The sequence below is a fragment of the Corvus kubaryi genome, unplaced genomic scaffold (assembly GCF_017639235.1).
Source record: "Corvus kubaryi isolate FWS band 111438036 unplaced genomic scaffold, C.kubaryi_AGA036_p1.0 37382, whole genome shotgun sequence".
NCBI lineage: Eukaryota > Metazoa > Chordata > Aves > Passeriformes > Corvidae > Corvus > Corvus kubaryi.
Genome location: NW_024581124.1, coordinates 5,229,655 through 5,254,011, shown reverse-complemented (window position 1 = coordinate 5,254,011; position 24,357 = coordinate 5,229,655). Strand labels below are relative to the sequence as shown.

At 40.6% G+C, this 24,357-nt stretch overlaps 1 protein-coding gene across 12 annotated transcripts in view; it reads right to left on the bottom strand.

The window, feature by feature from the left end:
* CLIP1 (CAP-Gly domain containing linker protein 1) overlaps positions 1 to 24,357 on the bottom strand; it is a 61,839-nt gene that overhangs the window by 36,885 nt on the left and 597 nt on the right. For 10 of the 12 annotated variants that reach the window (XM_042035084.1, XM_042035072.1, XM_042035076.1 and 7 more), the window contains exons 2-3: positions 13,102 to 13,297; positions 12,049 to 12,617 (exon numbers count right to left, since the gene is read on the bottom strand). In XM_042035084.1, coding sequence (XP_041891018.1) covers positions 12,049 to 12,617; positions 13,102 to 13,195 — 663 coding nt within the window. In that variant the 5' untranslated portion in view covers positions 13,196 to 13,297. Of the gene's footprint in view, positions 1 to 12,048; positions 12,618 to 13,101; positions 13,298 to 14,021; positions 14,120 to 24,020; positions 24,162 to 24,357 lie in introns of those variants that run through there. The other 2 variants (XM_042035073.1, XM_042035075.1) reach the window with 2 other exon arrangements.

Genomic DNA, 24,357 nt, shown 5'->3' with positions numbered 1-24,357 from the left:
TCTTCACAACCAAAAATATATTTAACAAGCCACAGTATAACCAGTGTACTGAATGCAATAGATTTGTGCTAGAGTTTCACATAAATTTCTACCAGCAGATTTCTAAGGTCTGTTTACTTCTTATTCTAACTCTCTGAGGAAAAAGAAATGAAATGAAAAAAAAATCCTTTCATATTTTCTCTAAGGAATAATTCAGATAAACTACACAGTACAGCCCTCTTGTATTTAAAAGAACTGATATAAAGCATGATACAGAGCACTTGGCAAAACTGCAGATATAACCTGCTATTTGAATCCTTGGGGAGGAGAGAATCATTTTATCTTTTCTTCACTTTCAAGAATAAAAAAACCCAACCCAAACACTCCTAAATGAAAGACTAGAAAGCAGCAGCTTTTAGACTTACAATATTAAATATTTACAGCCATTCCAATTACTTGCAATGTCTGTGAGCTACAGCTTTTCGTAACACCCAGGGGATGGAAGAATTAAATTAAGTGAAGAAGGAAAAGGTGTTGTGTGGCTGACACTTGCCAGGAAGAGCCACAAGCCAGAACTGCAGGATTCCTGCAGTTCAGGAAGATAGTATGTTGTGCCCTCAATTTGTGAAAATCTGTTCAGCCTGCATCCAGCATTGTGAAAACAGGGACATGGTGATGGAAACGTCTTCAAGAGATTCACAAAATTCCACATGGAAAACACACCAATGGCTTGAGAATGTCCACCCATGTTTTCCACCACGTTATACAACCAGGAATATTGTGAGGCCTTGGCAGAGATCTTGAATGAATCCTCCTACTAAATACTGTGATTTTTCTTTTTATAAACTAAAAAGTAATTTACTATTTCAAATAATTTTTACAGCAGACATTCTATTTCTTGAGGGAACTTCCCAGGATTACTAGAGAACAACGAGCTCCTCGTGCCATAATTAAGGTGCACCATCACAGCACATGAGAGAATTCACATTATTCCATTTAGGATGTGCTCCCTCGCAAGGTCACTTGTGAGGAATCGAGGACTTTACGTGTCCACAAAGTCCCAAGTCAGTGCCCAGGAGCTGCCACACACATTTGTGCTCCAGTTTCTGGCTCATCGACTCCCCTCCAGTGGCAAGATGAGGCTTCAGCTGATGAGGAAAAATAATCCTAATCCACACAAACCTCAGAAAAACAGGGAGCATAATGAACCTTTTTTGATAGTATTCAAGTGAGAAAGGTGGCAGAGGCACCTCTTGTCTGCACTTGAGGTGGCAGCTCCTTCTCTGCCATTAGAAGCAATTCTGGAACAACTGCAGGTCACCTTCAGATCCTGCTTTGAGTGGCACTGTAGCAAATTATTACTCTCCATGGAATAAAAACACACAAAGTTTACAGTTATCATGACTCAGCCTAATATAGTAACTCGTAGAACCTTTGGTATTTGGTGTTCTTGGCAGAGAACACACAAACAAGCACTAGGACTGGCTCAGAAAAAAAGAATTGTAACCACCCAAAGAGTTACACAGAATCCAGATCTCTGTGGCAGGGCAGTGAGGAGGGAATATATAACATTGATAAAGTGTTTCCTGGGAAGAACTACCCCTTAAATTGAGGGATATGTTATTCACCCTCGGACATTATCCACTTTTTCTAGAGATTAAATAGCATTAACCTAAGTACAAACATAAAAATAATTTTTAACTGCACTATCAGTCCATACTGAGTCTTCCAAGTTCTTATTCCTTTTCCAGCAAGTTTGGGTAGGGTTTTCTGTCTGTTTGGGTTTGTCTTGTTTTGTTTGGCAGTTTCTTTCTCTACAGATAAATTTGGAACAGAACTTTAGGTGAAAAGACTGGTTAGTTCTGGTTAGAAGCTGTTTCTCTACTCAGTTTTGTATTGTTTTCTACCTGAAAACAGAGTTAAATCAAAAGAGGCTCTACAAACCCATTTAAGAAATTAGACAGGAAAACTAGAACAGCGGCCTAGATAAGGAGCAACCCTTCAAAGACAATAGTCAGGTTTGGGGTTGAACAGAGAGATTCCTCAAGCTCCTTTTCCAGAACCCTTGAGCCAGGCAGTGGAATTTTATTCCTGTTTTGTGGCATGTGATTGTGTTTGTGGTGATTTTTTTTAAACAAACCCAAATGAATTACCTAAACACAGCCACCCACCACGTTTCCATAGGAAGGTAAGTGGGGTAAGTGAGGTAAGAGGTGTCTGAAGCACCGTGGTGGAATACGATAACTCCATGCAAGGATTCCCAGGGACAGGAAAAACTGCTGCAATCTGTTCCCTCCAACTCACACCATAAGTAAACCTCCACATAAGTAATGTTGGCTCCAGGATAGCACAGATTAAACTTGGGTGCAGAATGTTCATCCCTTTTTCTTTCATACCTTGGCCGTGCTCATCTTCCATGTATATGTAAAAAATGTAAAGTGTTTCTTTTGAAGATACTACATTCAAACCACAAACTGGGAGACGCAACCTGGAGGAATCTGGCAGTGCCCAGCCCCCCTGGACCTGCTCCAGCCCCCGCAGTGCCCGTGACCCACTGCCTGGTGGGAGCCAGCAAATGCAGGAATTCATATCCCAGACCAGATGGGGCTGCACAACACGAGATTCCTGGGAGAAGCAGCAAAGTGACTCGTCTTGTAACCATGGCACCTCGGTTATTTTAAACAGGACTCAAGGAAGAATGCCAAAGAATTTTTGCTTTTTTCCAAACCCAGTTCAGCTTTGAAAAACCAGCTACTACGTTTCTCTTTCTGCACATTCTGTGTGTCTTTACAAGAGCAGGAATCGGAGCACCCTGTGGCATGCTCAGAGAATCAGTGAAGGTCTGTATGGGCAGTTTTGCTCAGTTTTAAGCAAAAACTTTCTAAATTTCAGCTTTAAAGACAGGTCAGCCCTGCTTTATAAAGCCTGAGACTACTGAAGGCTTCCAATCATTCACAGACATCTCTCCCAACAGTGTATTTATCTCCAGCTGCAATTAGTACCTGCAAGTGGCAACACCTGCCTTGAGAAGAAAATAATAATAATTTATTCCCTTGCTAGCACAATGTGAGGTGCTACTGTACAACACAGTATGGTAAAGGCTGAAATGAATTTTCATGATGAAATTTGCTGTACATATACAGACTTAATAGTGCCATAAATGGGAAAAAAGATCCTGACACGATTAAACTCAACTGTTCCAACAAATATGAAAAAAGAATTTTACAGATTATACCATCTGTTATAGAAAAATTATTTTTAAAAATTGCAAGAATTAGAGCAAAAAAAGGTAAAAAACCCAACCCCAAACCACAAAACTCATTGCATTTGCCAGCAGATCTACCTCCCATATTGCGTGAAGGACTAAAATAAAAAAGGTCAGTTTCTAAAAGAAACAGGGAGAAAAATTATTAAAAGGTTTCTAAAAGTTCTATGAAAAAGTGGAGCACAGCTACCACAAAGACAGTTTTCCATGACCTTCTTTCATGCTAAGGCAGGTCACTAAATAATAGATAGAGAAAAGAACTGCCAGACCTTTTCTCAGTCAGCTCCCACACTCAATACAGTCAAGCTGTAAAACACAAAGCTGTAATACTCCAGAGAATCTAGGTTAGACTACAGGTCATTGTGAGGTGAGGAATTTTGCTTGGAACTCGCTAGAGTTATGTGAAACACATGCAAAAAGCGATTAAATTCCATTTATCCAATTATACCTGAGCTGACATTAATTTGCTGCCAGGTAAAGTGAAATAGCAAAACGGGTTTGGAAACCTGAAGTGGTTAAAAACCTCCTGGTGAAAGGACAGGGGGATGAACACTTCAGACCTTGTGAGAACCTTTGTGGAGCCACATTTCCAAAGATAAGGAGAAGTAGGAAACAAATAAACCAGTGTAATCCAGGGAGGGGGAAAGAGAGATGGTCTAAAAACTGAGAGTGATTTGAGCAGTGCTGGTGGAACAGAGGATGGGCAGGGTCTGAACGTTGTCAGTGTAACAATATCACTTATTCAAACCTGCACAGAGGAGGTAAAAGGTGAGTAACAACTGCTGTGTCTCCCCTTCTAAACGAGCACGAACTTGTGGTGACTCCTGAAAGCATCACTTGGCTATTTCTGCATTTTCAGGACAATTCAGCACCACAATATGCAGCATTTGGAAAAGTAAAACCCATCCAGCCACACAGAGCCTTTGAAACACCTGGGATCCACTAATCACGTTCTAATCAGAATCATCTTCCTCTTGTTTCTCCAAATTTAGCAGAACTGTTTCCAGCTGGCAACAGAAATTGTGTTTAACTGATTTGTTCACCCCTTCAAGGCCAGAGGGAACAATGGGATCATCTCCTCTGGTTCTCATGGAACAGTTCTTTCCATTTCACCCAGTTCCATCTGTAATTAACCCTGTAACTGTACTGAGCTAATTTCTGTGGGGATGTTTTTGGAGCAGAGCTGATATCCATCAGGAAACACACTTCCACTGACAGGCTCTTTTCATTCTTAATCGCTCCACTGTCCAAACATATTTAAAATGAAAATAAACCAAATTTGACTGTGGCCTCTGGCCACTGGCTCTCATTATGCTTTGTTTTGGAAGATTACAGAGCTCTGCAGCATCCACCATGCAGGTACATACAGGTTTTAAGCACGACACCTCAATATTCCCTTTGAAAATTAACATCTTAAGTTCTTACAATCTTTTAGTGCAAGATACTTTCTCTTGCTTGAGTCATTTTCCAGCTGTATTCTGAATTCTTGCCAAATTTCAACGGGTTTTTCAAATAACTAGGGATGTAAATATTCAGAGTTCTTAAATCTATCAATAATGTCCAGTGCTAATTTTGAAGTTAGACTGTTAGATAGTATCCAGAATTTTAAAAGAATAATAATCCCACCACGTAACTCCGTAATGGCATTTTCTCCATTAAATCTATAGTTTCAGAGAAGGAAGCAAAAGCGTTTGACAAAACGGCCATGTTTTAGTTTGTCAGCATTTGCTTTCTCTGACAGTTTTTGCCTGTGTTTTTTGCTGAGATTAGACAGATATTAGATATTTGCTTCAGACTGTCTTATTTCCTTTTAGAAATATCTATGTAACATCCAACACTGGATCAAGGCATGATTGGAACAGCACTAAACATCTCCCAAACTTTAAACTGGCCTCCCTAATTCACATTTTTCAACCCAGCAATTCTGTGAATAGCAGGATTAATGACAGCAGTTTTCCTGTGGCATTGGATATTATGGTTGAGTGACTTCACTATCTAAAAATGCAAGAGGGATTTCTGCTGTTTCCATTGATGGGAACAGGATTCAGACAAGCCTTGATCATGTGGATTCTCTGATGTGCAAAGTTCTGTGAAGGCAAATTGCAGCTTTTCCAGAACTGGTGGGCAGAGCCTCCACCTTGTATTGGGCTGTTTCCATGGAACTCAGAAGAACTTGCTTTGAAGCCTCTCAATTTCTCAATCAGTTTGGTTGCAGTCAACTTGGAAGTTCAAAAGCAAGGCCAAAGTGGGCAAAAAACCTCACGTGCAGTAAGATACTCACACACTGTGCTATCACACAACCCTTCACTTCCAGAGAAAACAGTTTAGTAACTAAAACTGAAGTGCTATTGAGGTTCAATTAATTCACCCAACACAAAGGAAACAAACAAAAACCGCGCCCCCCCCCCCCAGCAATTCCATACTACAAAAGCCACCCATGAATTCATCACCACCACAAAAAAAGCAAAGACTAAAATAAGTAAATAAACTGTTCTTTCTCCCATCCTGTGTTGAAATGACTGAGGACAACGTGTTCCTGGATATTCGCCCTTGGGAAGGCAGGGAGAGGGGAAGGGAGCCAGGGAATCCACACACACAAAATGAATTAACTACTACCAAAGCATGTGGGGAAGTCACCAGTCCCTGCCATTACATCCCAGTAACTCACATGCAATTTGAAGTTAAATAAGGAGTTGCCAAAACAGAGTGACTCAGACCCAAATCGTGCCTTGCTCTAAGATAAATTTAACCCCTTAGTTGTGAGCAGGTAGGTAGTGACATGTCCCGAAAAATGCTTAAAAGTAACATTAAAAGAAAGCAGAGGTTTGCATAGGGAGTCACCTGGATGATGAATTGCAGGCAAAGCCTTTGGATATCCCTTATCCCTCAGATATTTTCTCATACATGTATTTCATGCTGTAGCAGCCACTTAGCAAACTAATCTACATCGTGTATTACAGTATCCAAAATACTGTGCCTAAGTAGACATACATAAATATAGGAATTACTTTCATCCTTGACTTAACATGACAAAGCCATCAAAATACCTCACAGTCACCTCAGCTCAAGGATAAAGCAGAAGTGTGACTGAGCAGTTAAAACTGTCACATTTGATGGACGAGGCTTGAGAGAAGAGCCCCAGGAGAGCACAAAACTATCACATGTTCCCAACTTCCAAATTTTTCTTCCTTTTCCATTTTTGCACACATTGTGCCAGATATTTTGGCACTGTTTTAACTGTAACACCACCAATGACTACTTGTTTTCATAACAGTTAAATATTATCATAGATTTTTAGACAGACTAAGCTCAGCAGTGCATTTTCTATTCAGAAAGTTGTAAAATCCAGAAAAAAGGCAATGCTAAAGGGAGACATTCCCCTCTACATGTGAAGCTTCTTTTTCCCGTGGCTGCTTTTAAGAGCCCTGGAATGTAATCAGTTGACAGCCCCATGTCACGTTTACTTGCAGATAGGTTACGCGGGTGGAAACAAATCTGACAATAATCTCCTATCAACCCTTGCCTGTCCCAGCACCAGAGACCTTGGGAAGAAACAACAAAGCAAGGAGTAACTTATAGCCAGCTCTGTAAAACAGGGAATAAAGAGAAATTAGATGGCACTCATGCACAGAGAAGAACTTTGCAAAAAGGCCACATCAGCACACGCCTGTAAATTGAGTTTGCATCTTCTTGTGAACATATGGACAGAGGCCGAGTTCCAGCTTTACAGCTCAGCCCCAGAAGCAGCAGATTTGGCAGACTGTGATGAAGCTGTAACTGGTTAAATGAATGAAAGCACTTTAATCCCTTGAGAAGGCTAAGGCTCCTTAGGTTGATAAGATTTTTATTTATTTATTTAAAATACAGCATCTGGTCCCTTCAGGGAAAAGCCGACGACGCTGTCAAAGCTGCTTCAACTTTTGGTACGGGCAACAGTTGTCACATAAAGCAGATTCCTCTCTTTTATTAACAGGTTGGCTTTGTTTTGGTTGGGTAGTTCAGGGGGTTTTGTTTGTTTGTTTTTAAAATCAACTTTGCATTGGGCTCTTAAGAAATCCTAAGTGTGCAACACCAGGGCAAACAGGTTCTCTGGCCACAACTCAAACAGGAAACCCAAACTGGCTGAGCCTGAAAGTAATTTGTTTTCTGAATTGGCTTTCTGTTGTTCTTTCCCCATCTGGTTTAGCACCGAGCACAGCACTTCCACTGGCACTTCTTGCCCAGGAATTCTTATTCATAGCAGGTTCAAATGCTGAAGCTGGAGCCTGATTTTCAGCAGGAAAATCAACTGCAGTTCTGGCACTGTGTCTTTAAGCCCAGAAAGGCTGGACAAGGCCAGTGAAGGAAGTGCAAATTTCCACATCAATTTTCCTGTGTTACAGAATCCCCAAATACAAGATCAGGCTGTCCAGAGTTAATCTTCTCTCTCTAACTGCTAAATCACATCCACATTCCAGAACATACATCATATGTTAAGAATGGAAATTATGCCTAGTACAGAGCTGTTTGAATGACTCTTTGCATTAATAACTCTTCTTTGGTTCAGCCCTATTTTTATCCAGTAAGAGATACATCAATGCACCAAATGAAAAGCTGAATAGTAAATTACACATAATGAACCACAATTCTTTGAAATATCTAACTTCTCTACCTATATTTTCAACATTTCCACGTACTATCATGAGGTAGCGTTGATTTCTTGTTAGCGAAAGGAAAATTAAGCATAAGCTTGCTGAATATGGCTCACATACACTGGGATTTGAGGGAGACATTTATCATCAGAGATTCCCAAGATAGCAGAGCACAGGGTGCTGTTTCAATTAATCATCTTTGAGGAGTAAATGACAGAAATCTAAAGGTCCTTTTCCACTAGAACATCCATTTAGGGCTATAATACTTCAGTGAATACTTGTGTATTCACTCAGTTTGATTTGCTTTTGATTTGCTTTGACTCCTCTGGAATCTCAAGAAAGAGAACTTCTAAGACAACAGGACAATGGGAATTTCTCCACGATTATTATATTTCCCTTATGGGCATTGATGTCTACCATGAGTTATTTTTCTGATGTTTACAACTCAATTTAATGGCCTGGAAATGTCTTCTTCAAATTGAGGGGAAAAAACAGGAAAGGTTGTAGCTGATTGTTGTAAGTATTTTTCTGCAGGCACCCACAGCTGACATATCCAATACCTTGAAGCACTCTGTGTTTTGATGTCAACATCTTTTTAATATACAAGGTCTTTTGGGAAAAGAGATTTTCTGCCCCCTGAAAAAGCAAGGCTGCTTGTTTTGCCTCTTTTTATCTCTGTATCTGTAGCACTGTTCAGCACAACCTCACATGAGATACTCTGAGCAAGCCTGGTTTTGAGAATACACAGGTGATCACCTCACAGCTCTACTTGGTTTTTGCAGTGGAATTTATTTTCTCTGGCATTTCTTTTCTCGGGTTTTTTTTTTCCCCCCCCCTCTGGAAATTTTCTTTCTTTTACTTCTCTGAAATTTCTTTTCTTTCACTCTGAATAAGTGTCCCAAATCTGTATGTAACCACTATTCTTCCTAATGTTATCTGAATTAAGGAAAGATTATATAGTATGTGTCTTCATAATCAAATAAATCAGGGATACATTCACTGGAAGCTTCCTTTATTACTAACTCTTTATATTTTGAAGATATCAGTTCTTCTGTAGAAGTTTGGGAGGACTCTAATATGAGACCATGTAGTATTTGGTAATTCTAACTTTAAGCGTACAAAAGACTGGTGAAACAACTAGAGATCAAAGGAATAAGAAAACAAGCCTAAGGCATCTTTTCTCTCCACACAAAACAATACAGGCCATGCACTGGAGCTTTAATGAAATCCTCAAGACTTCTTTGCTCATAACAGCCTTTAACCAAACCACCTCATCCCAGCACCACTGGTTCAGCACAACTGAGGCAGCAGTTTGCTGGGACAATGCAGAACATCTCTGTAGGAACAGGAAAATATTCCAACAAAGCTGAGCTGCTGGGAAAGCCTGAAATTGAACCCAACATTTCAGGTTCAAACTTGTGCCCAATTTGCATCTGTGTAACACAAAAAGTTGAGATGTGAATTAGTAAACACTGTTGGAATGGCCTCTTGTTCCTTGCTAATCCAGACTGGGCAGACAAAAAGAGCTGCAAGACTTTGCCTTTTTTTGCTGAAGTCATCCAAAACCAGCAAGTTACCAACAATAAAAAGAAACTTAAAGTAATTTAACTGATCCACTCAAGGTAACTCCCATTAAGAACATTTTAGAATCCAAGGTAGAGGAAAAAAAAATTTAACAGATTGAAATACTTCAGTGTAACACCCTGAGATCACACACTAAGATCAATAAAGTTGAGGCCATCTGATGTCCATTCTGGAATGTCATCTTGGCTGATGAGCTGTGCCTTACCCATCTATGAATCTGCCCTTTAGGACATCATTTTCCAATTAGCTGCTTTAATAGGACTCCCAAATGAGCTTTTGTCTATCATGAATTCATTGTTCTGAACTTCAGTTCTACACTGCTGGAGGCTCCCTGTTCTCACACTGCAATTCTCAGCAGTTGTTTTCCCCACGTGTCCATAATCATCAAAAAACCTTTAAAAAATACTCCCACAGCAGTTGGTCCAAGCTGCAAAAACTGATGGATGTTGCAGCACTGAGCCTCTACAGCCCTGCAATGGTGTGGTCAGACTGGAACACGTCACGGGGCTGTGACACCACATTGTCACTTAGAGGGGAAATTCTGTGCTGAGGTGGGACTGACAACTCCCACCCAGCCTTTCATCCTCTTGTGTAACATATTACTGAAAAGGGGCTGCTGTGAGCATAAATAAAACCCAAAAGACATGGAGCAAGCCAGGTGGATTTGTCCCTCTGATGGAGCAGGAATGGCTGAGCAAGTGACACAAGTGACAGGCAGGTCTTTCCCAACAGTTGGTGCTGGTTGTAGGCTTTGAGGACAGTTCCCAGAATTACTCAGTGACACCTCAACTCTACAGTCCACAGTGCTGGACAGGAGTTCAGTGTCAGGGAAAAAATATTAACAGATGAACCAATTATTCAGCCAAATTTAGGATTATTTGAACTAACCTGGCCACTTAAGATACTTACATCTGAATTATTATTAGACAAGACAGCAGAGTCTAATACAAACAATTAGCATGGAATCCCAAAGGATTAAAAACCACTAAACAAGGATCCTGTCCCTTTAACATTCATATTCCTGAGTGTCTTATACTGCTATATAAATTACAGTCATGCATCACCAACACACTGTGCTAGGAATTACCCCAAAACCTCAAACTACAATTTGATGACTCAAGAGGAAGATTTAAGGCAAACAGAGGTAGTAGAGAGGATGAAATACTAAGTTTAACTTGTCCTACTTAACAAACAGAATTTGAGACCTTATTATTATCAAACTGTGGCACTTCGGATATGCTGCTTCTGCAATCTGCAGGAATTAGATACAGGGAAGGCAGAGCAATGCCTTCACAGGCACCAGAGAATTCTCCCACCCAAAGAGGACATCCCAGGAGGGCTCACAAAGGTCCTTGAGGAAAAGGCACACAAGTGGTTAAAGCCCTGATGTTGTCTGGAGGACAACAGGGCTCTAGTCTCTGACAGAAATAGCCAGGGATAAACCACAAATCTTTGTTTCCATTGGCACTCCAAGAAAACACATCTCAGCCCAAATCCAGCTGTCAGCCAACCCCTGCCCTCACTTCACCTTTGTCTCCTTCTTCAACATGGCCCTGTGTTTTAAGCTCTCCTTAAACAGAAAGAGGAGGCAAATTCTTCCTTTAAAAATACAATGAACTAAATTAAAATATCAGTTTAATTCACTGCAGAATTATTATCTGGTGGGGCAATGCAGGACAAACAATAAAATCTGGGGGATTTTTTTCTATACAATGTCCTTACACTAACCCCAGAAATGTTTCTGTGCCAGGACACTCACACCTGCCCAATGGAAATTCTAAAATTATATTGTAAATAAGAAGAGATTGTATCAAAGTAAGGGTAAGACAAATCTTCAGCTTAATGATGCACTCGAGTAAATCAAACCTAAAATCAGGTCTCTGCTACAGTGATCATAGATCTGGTGGGCATAAAAGGATCATTCCAGCTATACTTGAAGGCTACATAAACAGTCTTTAAATTTAGAATATAACACACAACATACCACCAGTTTTCTGATAATTATTTTAAAAAAACATTAAAACTAACAAATCAACTCCCTTTTAAAAAGGTGAGATGATACACTGGCAGAAGCATTTAGGGGTCTGAATTTAGGAAGGGCAGCCAAGTAACGTGGCACATCCCCAAGAGCACACGTAATTCCTGGCTGATCAGTGGCATTATGTGACTGCTTCTGTTCCTGCCTATCACCACTCAGGAACAATCAATTATTGAACTGTTTGCTTTCTAAAGACATGGCCCTGGACAGGGCAGAAGACCTGCACGGAAATCTTACACTCTTGGTTTTTATTTAGCATGACTGGAGCTCTTGAAGACACAGAGAGATAAGCTACAAATATGTTGTTAAACACAATGCTGTGTTTTAAACAGTGGAAAAACATAATAGATTAAAACCTGCCAAAATAACCATTTTATCTTGGTACTGCCAAGATATTCCCACAGCATGCAAAGAGCTTGTTTACAGAAGAACCAGACAAAGAAAGCTAGAGCATAAATTTACATTATCTTGACCAAGGAAACAGCAGAAAAGTTTTGAATATTAGCAGAAGTTTCAATTAATCAATCAAAAGCAAGACAGGGAAATCTTACCAGAACGCGATCTCCGATTTTGAGCTCCCTTTCTCCTTTCTTTAGTGATCCAGCTTCTGAGAGATTTGATATAGATTCACTGGCAGTTTTGGAAAGATTGCTAATCTGAGAAGGAGTTGCATGTTCCTTAGCAGCAAGAGGAGTTTTCTGTGGAATTCCTGAAGGGGGAAGTGCAGCAGCAGATGAGGACATTGCACTAGCAGCTGACGTGGATGTTGGTGATGTGGCTCTCGAAGCGTGAGCTGTCTGGGTACCGTTGGCTTCATCCTCTGTCACCACTTTCCTGGTCAGTTTGGATGGCCTTGTGAATATTCCCCTCAGGGGTTCACACTGGAAATAGCGAACTCCAGCCACCGAGCCATCGTTCTTCCCAATGGGTTCATCCAGGACAATCCCTGCCCACTGCCCCGGAGCAAACTGGGTTTCTCCCAGGAACTGGATGAAGCCAGGTTTGTTTCCATTGACCCAAACACGCTCCCCAACTCTGAAATCATCCACAAACTCCTCGTGTGTATCTGCAGGGGCTGTGCTTGAGGTCTTCTCACTGGGAGCTGCTTTCTCTGCTGGAGCTGAATCAAAGCACAATGAGAAATAATGGGAATCAAATACATTAATATTCCAAAGAGCATCATTACTTAGTTTCAGTGTTAACAAACATCTGGAAAAGCATCATTTCTAAAAGGAAGATCACAACTCCTAATTTTCCTGTGCAAACACTGTCATCTCTGGGAAAAAATAATTCAAAATCTAAGGACAGAGACACTGAATGCATTTAATGAAGGTTTTGGTAAAAACCTTGTAAAAATCACAGGTCTGACTTCAAAAACTACCAAAGCATTTTTATCACGACAAGGTTTCTTTGAAGAAAATTGCTTGATCTCCAATTAGTAACCTTTAATTTTTTGTAAGTTGCACATCTAATTTTTTAAAATCAGAAATACAAGCAAAAATACATTGGTGTAAAGAGTAAAAATAGTGTATACTACAGCATTCAAAGTACTTTTTGTCAGAAGATGAATAAGGGAACAATTAAGATATTTAACTATTCCTTACCAGCAGCAACAGGTGTAGGTGTTTTCAGCAATGTACCCCCGTGCTTGATGGTCTTTGAAGGAGCCTTAAGTCCACTTGGTTTTAACATACTCATCTTTTTGCAATACCAGTGGTTAACCTCCTCGTCTGTAGCAACTATCTTTTTCCAAACATGGATAAAATATATTGTTCAAGCTTTTTCAGCTCTGGAATAAACCTGTATATGAAAAGATCAGACATGAACAAAGATCAGTGTTAACTCCTACAGAAGGGATTTCTATATATACACAATGTGTGTATAAAATGCATTATAAAAGCTGCTTTACAGTAGCAACCAGCAGCATTTCCAATTCCCCATCTTCTGAAAGCCATTTCCTATTAAAACCTAAATCATCAAAATAACTCACTTTGCTGAATGCTGCTGTATTTGTCTTGAGATTTAAACTAAAAGGCTATTTTAAGAAACAAAGCCCTCAACAGCATAGCTAACATTACACATAGATATAACTGCTCCACACACACAACTCTTTTCAGTCACATTTTTCCAGTGTTGCAATATCCCAGCAAAAACAACTTCGGACTAGAGCAATAACAGCAAGAGAAAATAAGACAGCCAGGAATTTCAGGATAAAAGGAGTAAGGTTTCTAAGAGATTGGAACTGAAAAGCTTAAATTGTTTAAGAGTTACATGATGACAACTGAAAAGCAAAGAGCCACCTCAGCTTTCTGTGACCTCAGATCACAAGATATGCTGGCTCGCAGTCCCCACCAGTGCCCCAGCTAAGAGGAGGGACTCTTCCCAACGTTGCTAGGATAGAACTTGGAAGACAGCTAGAAGCTTTTCAGGGAACTGTGTTTTGCCACAGGAGGCATCTTCTTTCTGATTACAAAAGCTTCAGAAAGGCTTTTTCATCTCTAATGAAAAATCTGTATTTTTTTACCTCGAATATGAATTCAAAGCCGAACTTCAAGGCAACTGCTCTCCCCCATCTTCAAAGGGACAAACTATTCTGTGTGAACACAGCTTGGCTTTGTGCTGACTTTTATATGAGGCACTGCCAGAACAGCTACGCCACTTAAACAGGAGCAGCACACACCTAAACAAAAACCTGAAGGGGAAAAGGAAACGGGCACGCAGCGAGTTTGCTCAACTGTTTGCTCAGAACACGTCAAACAAGAACTACAAAGCAGGTCTCAGTCCTGCCCTTTACTCAGCATTCTGGCACCTGTCAGGACAGAAAGTTGGGCAGCTGCAGCCTCCCCAAACCAGTACCCAGGGGTGCAAACTGGGAACTCAGCACCCAGTTAAAGGTAAAACAAACCTGGCAGAAGGAGAGACAACTCTGCTGCAGCAAGGAAAACTAAGGAGAATAAACCAACCCTGTCTTTATCTACCAGTCTAAGATTTATCCCTCCTGTATTATGAATTATTAATCAGTGTTCCTAAAAATCAATTCACTGCTTTGTGAACCTGAACACCAAAGTGAAACATTCCTCATGCTATTTCAAGACCTGCCATGCCAAATTCAAGGCATTTTCTAAGTCTGCAATAATGTTATATTTTAACGAGCATGAATTACCACCTTGGATGTAATTGTCTTTGCCAACAATTGAAGTTCTGCTCCATGAAAATGATGAAGTGCCATGAAGACTTCTCAACCTTTTTCTCCTAGTGTTGCCAGAGGTTTGTCACCCACCTGCCTGCAGAGTTATGAGTCTGCATCATATTTCCTTATCTTTCATTTTAGAAATCTTCTAAAACTGCACTTTGATCTTACACACCAAGGACCTGAAAAGCCTTCTTTTATCTCTTACACATGTGCTCCCTTCCTCAGGCTACAGGCCCTATTCCCTCCTCTCCGATTCCAGAATTTCCATGCTCGCCTCCCTTACTTTTCTCAACCCATCAAAATCCACGAAACAGGAAAGAAAACCTATACACGATAAAGAAGGATTTGGTACAAATACCGCAACAGGAGAAGCATCATGCTCAGTCCTTTTTAGTTCACAGTCAGTCCCAAAGACCAAATTGATGGAAATTTGGGCCAAGGGGAGTCCTCCTTAAGGAAGATTTCTCCTAAAGCCTGGAACCTGGAACTGTTCCCCAGCACTCTGCATTCTTTTCCATACATTACCACTTTTTTTGCCCCCAAAGACCATTCCAGCACCACCACAACTACGTTGTGCAAGGACAGGTGTATCAAGAGAAAGCACACACTATACTACCACACAATTAGACTTTGCCAGTTTCAGTTAATTATTTATTAATAGATGGTTAAGAACCCTCTGCTCAACAGAAAGTTAGAATGTTCCACCACTGCATTTCTTGGCTCAGGGTACTCATTCATAGTTCAATCTTGCTCTCCACAGTCATGGGTTATATATTTGCTGTGTCATTTGCTTTTCTCAACACACAGGCCTTCAGCTAGGCCAGAAGTAACACAATCCCTCATGTCCTGGTTTCAGAGTTACTGAAATTGTAGCTTAATTCAGACAAAATAAAAGCTAAAATTATGGGCAACACTTTTTGACAAATGACTGCCTCACTGCAATAGTTAAAACACAACTTTTGGTCTTAGGGACAGGGCCTTTGTAGTAGCATTGCCTAATGGAGCTCATAAAACACATAAATTTGCATCAAGTAATTTTAAGCATGACACACTCCAACATATCCTAACAGGCTCCAGATGTCAATGATCTCATTTCAGTTCTCATAAAAGACAGCAGCTCACTGCTTGTCTCAATTTGTTCTTTCTTCCCTTGAACCTGTCTCAGCTCTTCTGAAAAAGGATCCTTATAACCAATAGGCAAAAATATTCCTGTGTCCCAAAATATACTATCAGGAACCTAAGGAAAGGTCTGGAAAGCCAGTGATAATATATTCCACGGAAGTGTTCTACTGCAGGTTCTACCAGGAACAAAACTGAGCATAAAAAGAGATTTTAAGCACAGGCTCTACACTTGTGCCATTATTGGAAATGTATGACTACACACAATATGAATTTTAACTGATTAATGATATCCTTATTCTTATTTACCTTCTACAGACCTCTGAGTATTGCATGGATCAAGCAGCAAGTTGGAAACCACTAGTTTAAGTAAATAAATCCTACTAATGTGATAATAGATATGAATTCTGTTGGCAAGCTGGTATTAAAAATAAATAAATAAAATGTAGCCACATAACCCTGAATTTAAAAGCAGAATATTTTCCAACTGTCAAAAAAGGAATTCCTGTAATAAAAAGAAAGCAGCTGTCCAATGTTCCTTTCAAGACTATTTTCAACAAATAGTACTCCAAAAAGAACTAAATTAAATAAGAACACAGGGAGAAAAGTCAGCTCACTCTACTTAACCCTGTAATCACAACAAGAATTTAGGAATACCAGTGGAACCACAGAATAGTTTAGGTCGGAAAAGACCTCTAAGATAATTAAGTCCAGCTTTTCCTAGTTCTTCAAAACATTTCCAATTAAAAAGATTAATATTTAACTTAGTTAACACCATTAACAGACTAAATATTGTAGGAAAATGCCTTGCAATGCCAATGCATTTCTAAGCTCAAAAAGAGACCACTGGATTTGTTAATTGCGCTGAGCATAGAGGTGCTTTGCAAAACACATATAAACAGTCACACTAAAAGATAAAGAGTAAATATTCTAAAAGGGGGTTGTAGAACAGGTAACTGCTGAAAAATCTCACAGGGCCTATAAGCAGTGACCCTCACATGCAACCCCTGTGGCAGTCAGTAATAAGCACCTAGAAAACAAATTCCCATACCACAAGGAAAAGGTAACATGACCAAAATAAAGCAGAAAATCCTTCTGCAGAAAAGCCAAATGGAAAACATATTCCAAAGACCACCACGATGCAGTAACTTCGCCTTCCTGAGAGAAAAACAAACTCAGCACAAGAAGTGCTGTTTGAAATCTCTGCCTGAACAGCATTTCTTAAATACCTGTTTCATACTCGTTGTTCAACTGCTGCTGCCAAGCTTGAAGGAGCTCATGAATCATTCCTCAAATATCTGGAGTTTAGAGAAAGTAACTTGGAGTTTTGAACCTGGAAAGATTTCCCCTCCAAGTCCATGAGTTATTCCAAGAGCTCTGACCCTACACACTTATGAACACAACTCCTAAAATTACTGCAGTCTTAAAACTGAAGCACATAAACGTTCTGTATGATTCAGATCTAATTCCTGCAGCTCCAAAAGTTGTATTTGCAGTCTCCTGTTATTACACTCCTGTAAAAAATGAGTGTATATATACTTACAAAAGTACTTAATGCTTTTAGTTAAATTTATAAGCTTTTGAAATTCATACCTGATTTAAAAATACAACCCCATTTCGGCTTTGAAGAAAATCAGTGCCTTCTCCTTGCACTGCTCTTTGCTGCTTGCTACCTCTTGGAGAATATTTCTCTGTGTGCAAGAATGAGCCAGATCAGAGTCAAATTCTGGAAGATTCTGAGGGGATTAATTCATGCACAACAGGTGCACAAACTGACCAGACTGGAACATGCCCACCAGCATCCTTACAGGAACAATTCTGGATGAGGGGGCACAAGAGAAGCTGAATCCTGGAACAAAAATCTTCCTAATCCTGACTCCTTCCTCTGCTGCAATCTGGGTCTACTGGAGATATTTCTTACTGGGCACCCAAAAAGTCTGAATCACCACTTGGCAAGTGATGCATTACGTTTACAATGAAATATTCCAGAGCACACAATATCCATTGTTAATGTCTCACTCACAGCCAGTCCTGTACAACTACAAGTTGCTAAACCAGAAGGATGGATTTGGAAGCCCTCATGCATTCACTTTACAGAGCTTCTCTGGAGTGATACAGCACACTTGGTGTTCCTGGCCACTCACTACTTAAATACAACTATTCTAGAGCAATGAACTCACATCCAGGTCTCTGTGCATTGATCCACTGAAGCCAGACAGTGAAAAGGCAAATGAACTTCTCTCTGACCCTCATGCTCCTGACTTTACTGCAAATTTCATGTGTTTTGTCAGCTCTGATGCATTTATTGAATGGGCAGCAAGTTCAGACTGAAACACCAGAAAGCACCGTAGGCATTTGTTAACAAAGCAAGGCACAAACAGCAAATTATGGTGGTCCTGATGTAACTCTGCAGAGGCCACTGTTAAACCAAACCGAGCATCTGAACATTGCTCAAGAATTTAACTGCACTGCTCAGTGATTAGACTGTGGAATTAGAGGCATCCTCGGGTATTGGTCACATTGCAACTAATAAAATTCAAGAAAGAATTTATATATAAAACAGAAAACAAACTGAATTAAGTATTTAAGATTTCAATAGAATAAGAGTTGGCATTTGGAAGTCAATATTTGATTACTCATTCAACACACAGCAATTAGAGAAAGGGAGCATTTAAAAACACGACTTCAGTTTCATTTTGTCTTCCAGAAACCACTGATTTTCATGTCAATTAATCAAGTAATGTGATGATCTGAATACAGCATTCAGATACATCACTACTAGAAGAAAAGACATTATTTAATTCAGTATTTGTTATGCCAAGTGCCATGAAAACATATTTATTTGGGTTACTATGCTCTGCTTAGTGCCAAGATCAAAACATGAGGGCTAGCAGGTGCCTATCAAACCAGTGTTTTGTACATCACCTTTAAAGGCAGAAAAAAAATTTCACTTAAAACTCATCTGATCAGGTAGAAAATAATGAAAGAAATCCAGACCTTTCAAATCTGTTGTTTGCAGGTACTGGTACAGGAAATAAAAATTTAGTAAGAAAATAAACAAGGTCTCATAACTTACATAGGATCCTTATGACATTCCACTTCAGCTCATTCCAGCCCAATCCAACATAACCATTGTAGGAATTCCAGAGGTACAGGAACCTCAAAGCCGCAGTTTCTTATATCGTGTTTTTAACATAAATATGAATTTTACTAGCGACAGGCTCTTGAAGAAGTGCATCTCTACTTAATTTAACCAGGCATAACTATTAAATCAACAGAACAAAAGCAATTCTTGCTTTTCTGAAGTGCCTTCACAGTTGCTACCAGGATAACTCCAGGAAATTACAGCTGCATGCAAGTTTTAGTAGGGCTTTAGTCTAACCCAAACACGGTTTGCTTTTGCTGCCATAATAACACGAGCCCAAAGCCTGCAGGAATTTGGGAAGTTTGCCCACTGGGATGACACAGCTCCTCTGACAGTGGCACTGATGTGATGAACTCAACCTGAAACGAAGAGTGGCAAAACCCAACAGAAACTGAAAGAGAGCTACACTATCAGTGGCAGAGGGCCTGAAAAACCTTTCAGCTGTTTTCCAGGGCACTGGTTTAGGTAAATATTCCTTAATCTGAGGCAACCAGTGTGTGCTCAGTGAGACAGAACCACACAGAGATCTCCGGAGCAGACCCAGCCAGGGCTGTAACACAAACACTCTGCCTTGTCATCACTCATCCCACCATCAAACCATCGCACCCCGGGCTAAGGACATCCCCAGAAATAGCTCCTGGGTTTTTCACTCCAAAGAGAAAATCCCTGTTTCCTTAAGATCTCAAAGATGCTCCCTCTGTCTTGTACACTGAGAGGGACTGGGGAAGAATGTTTGGGAATCAATCCCAAAGCCCCACAACGCTGTCCCTCGTTATGGACATGGGAACCTACAGCTCAACCAGCAACTTCAGATTTATTTCTTAACTGAAATCAATAACAGAAGCTGTATTTCTGTATCACAGAGATGACTGGAACTGTTCTCTACATGAGTTCACAGATCCCAGGGTATTCAGAACCAAAGACTTTTAAATCATCTTTCAACATCAGCCAGGCCTGCACACAAATCTGTATTTCTCCTTGAATTTTCAACCTGCTGAGTAATTTCAACTAAATAAAACAAAAGGCAGGAGATCTCTAATCAAATTATATTCCTACAAGATTCACAGAAGCAAGTGAACCAGGAGGAGAGAGACTTGTGTTTAAAGAGTCTTGAGTTTCTCCCAGTACCTTTAGAACAACTGATTTCTGAAGCAAAGAATTTGCCATCAAGACATTTGACAGCAGCAGGTTACCAGTTTGTTTGGAGATAATCTAAAACTTGAACTTAATTTAGTTAGGAAGGCAACCATGATGAGACCCAAATCCACTGAAAATTGGTTTTAGGGAATTGCTAAGTTGCTAAATAAGATACAAGGCTGTTTTTCTACCTTGGGAAGCACAGGATATTCGCTGCAAATTGTATAAACAGGATTCTCCCAGCACATGCCAGGGAAAGGGAAGAGGCGGGGTAAATTCCTATAACTCAGAAAGTGTACTAAGAAGAAGATGAATCAGATCAAAGATAGTAAGAGGCTTAGGACCTGAAACCATCAGTCAGATATTACAGCACTGCTATGAGGAAGGTAATTCATCAAAGCTTCAACTCTGCTTATGGATTTTAATTCTGCATCAAGGACATTTTAAGTCCCCCCATTCGATCATTCTAGAACTTGCTATGCTCATTCAGATTCCTAAATGCCTCAGGATCCTCAGTAAGGAAACACTGAAACACAGACTGTTGAACATGCTGAATATGAATATATTCTTATGAAGTACAAATGAGAGAGGATGTCTGTAGCACTAAAAAACTATTTCAAGCCAGCAATTTGTGACTAATTTTTTCACAATCTATTGCTATTTCAAACACAGCCTGTTCAGTCTTTTTAAAAAGATTCTGCCTATCTTTAATTAATCAGGAAGAGCTGATAATTGTTAATATGATGCAAACTCTAACACTTCAAGTTGAACACAGATTATAAAAACACTGCTGCTCTGGTCTATTAAAAGATCAGAAAGCACATGATCCTCCCTCCTCAGCACATCATTCCCTACAGAAGGAGTCAAGGATTGAGGAGTAGAGAAAGTTTCCATCTAAGTAAATTAATTGCCACCTCTTCTGCTAAGCCCATTATCATCACTTACTAGTTTTCCTATGTTTTTCCCAATAAATTCTTGTCTTTCCCCAGAGACCTCCATTTCAATAAGATAAAGAACAATTTGTTTGGCTGTCCACACTGACTTCTGTTGATGATAATGCACTTCAACCATGCCAGTAAGTGCAATCAGTCACGATAAAATGATGATTTTGGAATTGTAGAGCATCAAGTTTTTTAGGAACTACAATTTAAATTATGAGAAAGAAAATATCATCTCCCATCAGCCTCAAACCCCAAACCATTTAAAGGCACAAAGGCTTCTCCTAATACAATTACAACTGAAGCAGCTGAAACAAAGATGCTGCTTTTTATAGTAAGGATTTAATTTTGATAGACTTGGGTGAAACTGTAACTGTTTCACACTGGGTGAAAACATCAAGTCAGCTGTCTCTTTTTAGCTCTCCATGTTCTTAGCCTTTGAAATTAGCACCATGACTGCTGCATGGCTGGCAGAGAGCTCAGGACAAGTACAAATTCAGAACTCAGATAAATATTGCTGTGATTGAGTGGATGCTGCTGCCAAGCAGCGCAGCAGAATGAGAGTGTCAAATAAGCTAATTCTATACAATACTGAGTTTCTCTCTCTGCCTTGCAATTTCCCCTCATAATAAGCTAAAAATATAGACAGTAAGATTATAAAGATCAGGGGAAACAAATGGCTTTTAATGGTGGTTCTTCTAGAAACAGTAGAGTGAAGATGTGTTTTATAAATTCAAAGAATGTATGGTACTATTCTTATGAGTTTGTACAAATAATTAATGAGATATTCCAAGTGGAAAAACTTAGGTGGGTGTTAAAGCACAAATTTGTACAGCATGTCCTTAGATACATCTTCTAAATCCTTCACAGCCTTTCGGGGGCCAGGAGCCAGTACAAGACTTATGGGTCTTTCTGAGGGTCAGTCACAGAGTGCAGCATCATTGCAAAAACAAATGGATGTGGAGGACAGACACCTGCACAAGCAGGAGGTGTTTAAACCACCAGGGAGCTGCTGAAGGAGTTCTGCTGGTCAACACCAAAGAAATGGTTGCTCCAGCAGAAACTGGCATGGGGCTGAGGGCAGCTGAGCTTACAGCTAATGCAGTATATAATTGCCTTTCATTAAATAACAAAACACCATCCATCTGAGGCATTTCCAAACATGCCGCTCCAATAAGGATTCCAGTGAGTTACTCTTTATATGTGCCAGCAGAGCCAGTAGTCCCTAAGGAATGCCAAAGGATTAAACAAGAGCTGCATTCATTCATGGTTGTCATGTTCAAACATTAGAAAACTTGCATTCAACATACAGAGTTAACATTTGACCCGAGTGTTTTAGAAAGAGAAAGAAAAGCAGCTCTGAAAAATCATATTGGCAAGGCAGAACTCTCTATTTCTTTTTAAGGAGGACCTATTCTGAAATATTCTCAGTCCCTCCCAATAAAAACTTTAACAGGGCTAAAAGGATGAAGGGAGGAACACTAAAGGAATTATGCAATCTACCCAAGCTGAGTAAATAAAGGCTGTCTTGGATATCCACAGTCAGAAGCCAGCAAACAGATACAACCTGCAAGTCAGACAGGACATCTTCAGGAGCTCTAGGAAGTCGTAGCAATCAGCAGAGGAGCTCTGCTCCTTCCTACAGTGTAATCACATGAGGAAAGAGGCTGCTATTCCCTACAGAATCCATCTGGAAGGAGCATACAAGACAGCTGGTGTTCTGCCCTCCCTAGAAAGCTGAGATCTTCTCTTTAAGGGAAACCATACAAATTATATAAAACTCTTTTTTTGCCAAATAAAATCTCCCTCTTGATCCCTAAAGATATGGACATTTGAGGTCACATTTCCAAGCTTTTCTGCTTCAGCCAACTCATCCCTCTCCCTTCAATACACACAAAGCTGTAGTGCACTCTAGCACGGAGAGAAAATCTCCCAGCATGTGTAGAAGGACTGGGCAGGAAGAGAATCCTGAAATCTTGTCATTTTACACCAAGAACTAATAATCCTCAGCATGTAAATGAAGAAGTTTTGTACCTGAACAGTTAAACTTTCCTTAGAATAAGAAATGCTGCTGTGGGTGGAGGGGAGGTGTTTACTTTTCCTCCACAGTATCTACTTTGCAATCTTCCTACTCCTGCAGCAGGTGCACACGGACACACACTTTAGGAAAACGGCTCTCTGCCGCTGCTAGTTTCAGAATTACATTGCATTCAGAATGCATATTTCTGTTCTTTCAGTAAAATACTTTGCAAAGCAGCCAGCATAAAGGCATTTCCTCTTTCATACCTCTTTTTCTTTCTTCTTCCTACGTGTCAACACAAGTATCACATGTTTTAAAATCCTTCTGCTCAAAGATCTCAAAGCAACCTGTGAACTTCTATAAAACCCTGCCCATTCAGCACAGTGGGTAAGTGAAGGGGTGGGGAGAAACAAGTCTTCATTTCAGAGTCATATTTTTAATTATCAGCACATGCAATCACAGAGTAAGTTTTCCTCCCCATGCTCTGTTCTGGAAGATTTCTTTGGTGTCGGCTTTTGTTTATATTTTCAAAAATTATTTAAAGCACGGAATCAGAACAAAGATGAAAGGGAAAAGTAACTCCTGATTTTTTATGCAGCAGGAGCCGCATTACCCTGTGAGCAACAGCACCAACTACCTTGTGCCCCATGACAGCTATGGCATAGAAAAGGGAGCACTGCATCGCCTGAGGTACAGCACTATAGCGGGAACAGGAGGGGCCTGGAGCAGCGCCTGTGCCAGGGAATCCCGCAGCTCTGACACTGGCTAGAACATGGCAGCAAAGTCTCCTGAGCCACCTGAGGGGATGCAAGAGCAGCTCACCTGGAAACCAGCAGCTTTTATAACAACGCGAGGATGGGGAGCGGCCATAAAAAAAAAAAAAAAACAACAACCAAAAATGCCAAGGTAGATTATTAGTAAAATATCCGTATGTAAGTGCAGGATGCTGGAAATTGCAGGTCAGCACTTACCAAGGAATATAAGGAATATGCAGATCTCTTCCCTCAGAATCACTCGCTCAAGCCACCGGTGACCCAGCACAGCACCGCAGCTTCCCAGGGCGAGACTCGATCTGAGGCAGCGATCCACCCCTCGTGTCCCCGCTCCGGACAACCACCCCGCGGGCTGAGGGAGACGAGGCCGCCCCGCGTCCGCAGCGCCCCGTCCCGCCGGGGCTCGGCCGGGCCGCCGCCGGAGCAGCCGCTGCGGAGCGGTGCGGGCAGCACGTGTGGCGGCCGCTAACAGCCCTCAGCGCCGGGGCCCGGCCCGCCGGCGCCGCTGCCCCCGACGGCCCCACCGCTGCCCCTG